A 6,293-nucleotide genomic window follows, 5' to 3' on the forward strand; every position below is an offset into this window, starting at 1 on the left:
AAATTTGTAACTTCTAAAAAGTTTATAATCCCACTGGTCCCTCACACTCTTCTTGTCTCTTTAATTTGGATTTGTTTCCATTCAGTTTGCCTGAAGACCGTTTTTTTTTAATTTGAGGTTCTGTAATTGCATTTTACTTTTTGCTTACACAGAATAATTTGTCAGTTGGCATTGCAAGCAATATTTAGGATTTGGAGACACGGAATTGTGTTACACACATAAAAATACAACTTTTCCCCATGACAGTTATATATTTTTTGTGTATTTCATAAATAAAAACAGATAGTTGCTTTAGCCAAGGTAAGTTCACTACTGCTGATTGCTACCTATATCGTTAGTTATCGTCATGTTTCTGATTCCACTGTGCCTTCCTTGTTTTGCAACGATTTCTTGCTCTGCAAAAATAAAAATCACCGTTGCTTACAAATTGTGTCAAGTTAGATGGAAAGTCCCTTTATTAATGAAGGTTAGCTACCTCCTAATTAAAATTAGTACTGTTATTCATTACCATTTTTGGTGGAGGAGAATTAACTTCAATAGTAACAGGACCATCGTTTTGTATGTGAACTTGCATGTGTGCTCCAAAACGACCATCTGAAAAAATATTTTGTACTTCGAAAGGTAATCAGGAACATCACTTTGATAAAACAGACATGACAAATATTTTATTACGAGACATACACGTCTGTTATACAAACACCGTTTGTGAATAATGCACTATACCTTTTATCTTTTCTGGGTCATAACTTTTGCGCAGTTCAGTAAGAAAATCATTATAAAACTGTTCAGAGGAGTCTGCCATCATAGCAGCATGGAAGTCGGGCTTGTTTCCTTTCAAAATTGCTTGAAGTGTAAACTATAAAAACATAATTGTAACAACAACTTGCAGGACCCTTTTTGTACATTCCGCTTATATACTGTTTTCACATACCACCAAAAGTCAGTCAGTCAAAAAAGGAGCCCTTAAATTAAAAACAAATGAGGTTATACCTGACTGACACATAGAATTTCCAAGTTTTCATCCTTGACGCTTCTGCACCATCGTTTTTCATTTTCACCATCGAACACACGTAGGTTGAGTAGTTTCCTCACCCTACCATTGCAGCAATAATATAAGTGCTTTGTATCCACAATGTCATACATTATAACTACAAACATAAATTCTGTGTCTTTTGAAGTGTCATTTCTTGATATTCCTAGCAGAACACAAATTCCCTTTCCAATTGAACTCACAAGTTCATCCCCAACTGAAAAAAATTAACATAATAAACCACTGTTACAGCATATAAACTGCCCTTTTTGTTCAGACTGCTAGAAAACTACGAAAGATGGGAGAACTTGGGTTATTAAGAAATGTTTAGGTATACCTGTAACACTTGCACATGCAACCCTTTGGACAATAGCTTTCATAACAGTCTAAATGAACGATATTTTTTTGTAAATCACTGTTTACATCTAAAAGACACAATAAACCATTCATAAAGTCACTCAAGTTTTTATAAAGTACATAAAAGGAAGGTTGTACAAAAAGTCATTGTATAAATAAAAACATCAGAGCATTTCTGCAAAAATCCATCAATTTCTCTTGTTAACCCTGTGCCACTGAAAAGTTCCTCTTGACAGCGATGTGTTTACCGAAGGTACAAGTAATTAAGGTCTCTGCCTTGGTTTGTCCAAAATGTTTAAAAATTTGCCCCTTGTCATTTCCCTTGATTCATCCAAACCCAGCTGGTATGCAAGGTTTTGCAAGTCCCTTATCTTTTCCATAAGCCCCGCTGTTGTGAGGCTCCCGAACTCCTGGAGCATGTTGATGTCATCCTCTGCTTCTCCTGACCAGTTGGGTGGTGAATTTGGAGACATTGGGCTTTTCAGAGATGACATAAAATCCGAAACACCAGTCATTTGTTCCGGCCATAAGTCTGGAGATGCTCTATCAAGTTTCTCATAACTCAGAAGTTGTTCAAGCTCTCCATTATTATTGCCATTAGCCGACATTGTGTACTTTGACACTGAAAGACAAATTGAAAAATCTAAAATGATAATTATACATACATTGTCCAACAAGAAAAATAGTAGGCCTACTACACTACACCGAGTCACACAGTTTTCGCCAAACAAGATCCACACACAAGTCTGTTTAACACAGAAATCTGTGCGAATTTTAATATCCAGATGTAAATAGGGCAACCACCTATTATTTTGGGTTGTGCATTTAAGTTGAAATAATACTCTGTTATGAACCACTGCAGTACTTTAAATTAAAAAATCCTGTTGTGATCGTTTGACCCACTTGTAGTCCAGTCAGGTCACGTGAACATTGATGTATTGAAAACGAAGAAGGCAAGTCCCCTTCTTTCTTTCTCTCACCAGTGTTATTTGGCGGGAACCTAAACAACCTGGGCACAGGGCCCTCGAGAGAAAATACATGCCGGTGCGAGGGCCTTTTCTTGTGGAGATCACAAAAATATATAGGTGGGACCCAGCCTTCACGACAGAAATCCCTTATTTTTTAGAAAACAATGGTGTTCGTGGACCACCTAGTTTGGCATCGTCTTCGATGTGTCACACCGGCTGCATCCCCTTCGCGTGGGGTGGAACATTTGTCGTTTAAGTGGTTGTGCGTGGCTTAAGATGAAGGGTTTATTTTTTGGTGCTATGCCATAACTTGGCCCGAACTTTGTGGTGACGTAATTTTTTTTTGTTATTGCAAGAACATATATGTATATAGGCCTATACAGTCATGAGTTGTAATCAATGGCCTATGTTCAAGAGTTCGTCTGCGCCACACCTGCGTAACCCACCCAGGGTGTTGGGCAGATATCTGGTCCACACTTAGCACAAGTAGGCCTAAGAGTTGTTCATAACTATTTTATGTGTAATGAATATGGATCAATTTTTGTTTTGCAAAAAAGAAACAAATTTTAAAAGGGGTGCTGGATTGAGTAGCATATATAGCTTTTTTATCATTAATAATATGGAATTGCTGGGAATTGAACCCGGGGCCTCACACATGGCAAATAGTGCGCTCTACCACTGAGCTACATCCCCTGCTATTTACGTTTACGATACTAAGCAAAAAACACATTGCCCCAAAAGGAATAATATAAAATCCTTGGATTTGACCGGGCCTCACACATGCAAAGCGTGTGCTCTACAACCGACCTCCCCTGTTATTTACGTTTGCAATAAAAAGAAAAAAACATGTTGTCCCATCGAATAGAATAACAACGCGTAAGAAACTGGAAGCGAACCTGGGACAAGTGAGCGAGTCTTTACAGTGGATTATGCAGGCGATGCAAGACAACAATACAGCGCCACAAAATCTCGAACAAAATGGTATTGAACATGAATTTTCATTTTCGAAAGTAATACAATGTTGGAAAATGGGTAATAATTAAAACATTATTCGTACAAGTCGACAAATAGAAGTTACCGTATTAAGGTAAATGTTCACCTTCTATTTATCACGAATTCGAATTATGCTAAAGGCCCAGGATCCAGTTCCAGCATTGCATGTTAATACAATTTGTTAAACAAGGATATGTATCAGAAAAAGTTTGCCGCTTTCTATTGCCACAATCACCACAATTCCTCAAAAGTAATAATTAAAGTCTCATTTCAATCATTTTTATTTGAAATTGTTTTTTAACCAAGGTTTATCGTAATCATCGCATTTATTGTTTTTTCCCAGTCCACGTGAAGGCGCTGACGAGTCCATATCCACAAAGCGACGTGGGTCGGTTTCCTGTTCCCGGGATTTCAGTATCGTGGACGGTGAGAATCTCAATTCAGTGTCACAAAACTTTCATATTTTATACTCGAGTGACAACGATGGACATTATTTATTGGTTAATCAATGCTGAATTTATTTAATATGATATTCCTGGAACTCCAAAAGGAGTAAGATCTTTATGTATTTACAGAAATGTTTTTTAGAATTTTTCTGTCTAAAAAAGAATAGCAATAAAAAATTAAAAACCACAACAAAAACAAAAAAAAAATCAACAAGTCAACTTTCGGGACTATTATTGCGTAATCAGTGTAAAACGGAATGGTCCGAATGCCGTTCCGCTAACCATCACCACGACAAGTTAGTTTGTTTAAAATCCAAGTCTTCACATGTTTGTTAGCGTACAGGGAAAAATTGGCCTATCCACTTCGTCACTTTTCGGTAAATCGTCTCTGTTGTTTAATGGAATTAGAGATACTTAATATCAAGTATATTTGTTTATTAGTCATTTGTGTTTCTGGCAATCTGGATTTTAACTTACTTCGCTTGAAATTATTGAGGTGGTTAGATATCATAACGTTAATGTTGAAATATATAAATGACGTGCAACCGATTTCTGCAACCATTCACCAATCTCTATTGAGCAACAACAAATTAATGATTTAAAAATCACAACCGACAACCAGAATCAACTTTACTTTTATCAATTGAATGTAAGCGACAAATATTTGAGACCTTGTCAAAAAGGGCAAACACTGATAGAACGAACTCGGTGGTCTGGGTTTTCTCCGTTGAGCAAATATTTTTCACGAGTTTCGATATATGAGTTTGTACAGTAATAACCTATGAAACGAAAGTTTCGGATATCCAAGAATGTTTTTGTGAAACAGGCGTGATCTCGTATGCTATCATTTGTCCTTTTTTTTAGGCGCCAATGCGTTACCTATGCATTTAGGAATATGTGTATAATAGCCATGTATAAATATGTATGTGTACTAGTTGTATTTTCCTTGTTAAATTCGCGTGATAAATTATATTGTATGGTTATGGTATTTGTTTAATTTGCTTTCGGCCCAAGAAAAATATTGAAACCGAGACATACTTGTTCCTTGTGTTGTGCGCACTTGATTGTAAGTTAAAATTAAAGGTGCCTCACATTTTCTATACACCGACGTATCGCACGATTAGATAGCGAAATTAATCTTACGATTGCTACATAACGTTACATTTCATATTTGTAATTGCAAATTAGTCATCTCAAAGTGAGGTTTAAAATATTTGAAGGAATTTACGACGAAACTCAGTGAAGATTTCGCAAACTTTCCGAACACTAAATAGGCAAATATTTACATTACTTTATACGCCTCGATTCAAGCCGAGGTTATACTGCATACGAATATTGATAACTTTATCAGTTAGAAGTGTTTAGTTTATCACACTAGGATTTCAACCTTGGTTATCCCGCATGCGCATTTCTACACCAACCCTTCTACTTGCTTTGTACCAAAACCAATGCCAAGAGGCAAATGTATTGTAACATCTCTCGGCATCGGTTGTGGCCTAATCTGCGATGGGCTGTGGCGCTTGGCAAGTAGGGCAATCTGTGATCAAGTAGCTGATTGGCCAAGGCGTACAAGCAGAAAACCTAATCGGATTCCTTTCCCCAAAAAGCTATTTTTAGAACTCCAAAAGGAGTAAGATCTTTATGTATTTACAGAAATGTTTTTTAGAATTTTTCTGTCTAACAAAAATAGCAAAAAAATTTAAAACCACAAGAAAAACAAAAAAAAAATCAACAAGTCCGCTTTCAGGACTATTATTGCGTAACCAGTGTAAAACGGAATGGTCCGAATGCCGTTCCGCTAACCATCACCACGACAAGTTAGTTTGTTTAAAGTCTAAGTCTTCACAGGTTTGTTAGCGTAAAGGGAAAAATTAGCCTATCCACTTCGTGATGCTTTTCGGTAAACGTCTAACAGTTGGATACCCATACGTAGGTATTAAATAACAGAGACCAACTACATGGAACACACTATCGTCAAACAACTACTTGTTATCGTATAGTGCAGTATTTTTCAACCCTTTTGAGCCACGGAACACTTATTTTATTAAAATAATCTTGCGGAACTCTAAACTGTTGGAAGTATTGCGGCATTATACTTAACCTGCAACAGGCTCGTGCAATTACATTCTTATTATTACAAAACGAGTCTTATTGTTACACAACATTAAATTCACGATGGGAACATTCAAACTGATCATATTGGATGATTACTTTCATGAAGCTATTTACGCCCTTTGTGATAAACAAGTGATTTCCGACCCGTGTACCAAGGAACATCAGTCAAACTAATCAATTTCTCGCGTAACACCTGACGATCTTTCACGGAGCACTGGTGATCTGCGGAACACTGGTTGAAAATCACTGTTATAGTGTTCGTCTCTGTTGTTCAATGGGATTAGTTATACTTAATATCAAGTATATTTGTTTATTAATGATTTGTGTTTCTGGCAATCTGGATTTTAACTTACTTCGCTTGAAATGATTGAGATGGTTAGATAT

At 36.6% G+C, this 6,293-nt stretch overlaps 2 protein-coding genes across 2 annotated transcripts; both read right to left on the bottom strand.

Moving 5' to 3' along the window:
* Positions 1-255: 255 nt before the first annotated feature.
* Positions 256-1,485, bottom strand: LOC145888621 (D-aminoacyl-tRNA deacylase 1-like). Its single transcript, XM_082979414.1, has 6 exons — positions 1,368-1,485; positions 1,157-1,247; positions 991-1,093; positions 724-856; positions 509-594; positions 256-395 (listed from the first exon to the last, which is right to left on the bottom strand). Exons 1-6 carry the CDS (start codon positions 1,408-1,410, stop codon positions 345-347), a joined length of 507 nt encoding a protein of 168 aa, XP_082835540.1. The 5' UTR covers positions 1,411-1,485; the 3' UTR covers positions 256-344.
* On the bottom strand, positions 1,455-2,005 carry LOC145888622 (protein lin-52 homolog). Its single transcript, XM_082979415.1, has one exon. The coding sequence runs from the start codon at positions 1,993-1,995 to the stop codon at positions 1,651-1,653; it is 345 nt and encodes a 114-aa protein (XP_082835541.1). The 5' UTR covers positions 1,996-2,005; the 3' UTR covers positions 1,455-1,650.
* Between the last annotated feature and the right edge of the window lie 4,288 nt (positions 2,006-6,293).

This window comes from Ascidia mentula, chromosome 2, assembly GCF_947561715.1.
Source record: "Ascidia mentula chromosome 2, kaAscMent1.1, whole genome shotgun sequence".
In the NCBI taxonomy this organism is placed as follows: domain Eukaryota; kingdom Metazoa; phylum Chordata; class Ascidiacea; order Phlebobranchia; family Ascidiidae; genus Ascidia; species Ascidia mentula.

Coding starts and splice junctions, on each gene's coding strand:
- LOC145888621 (XM_082979414.1), bottom strand. CDS start 1,410: ATGAAAGCTATTGTCCAAAGGGTTGCATGTGCAAGTGTTACAG. Junction 857..990: donor AAATTCTATGTGTCAGTCAG/GTATAACCTCAT, acceptor ATGTTTTTATAG/TTTACACTTCAAGCAATTTT. Junction 396..508: donor ATTCTCCTCCACCAAAAATG/GTAATGAATAAC, acceptor TTATTTTTGCAG/AGCAAGAAATCGTTGCAAAA.
- LOC145888622 (XM_082979415.1), bottom strand. CDS start 1,995: ATGTCGGCTAATGGCAATAATAATGGAGAGCTTGAACAACTTCTGAGT.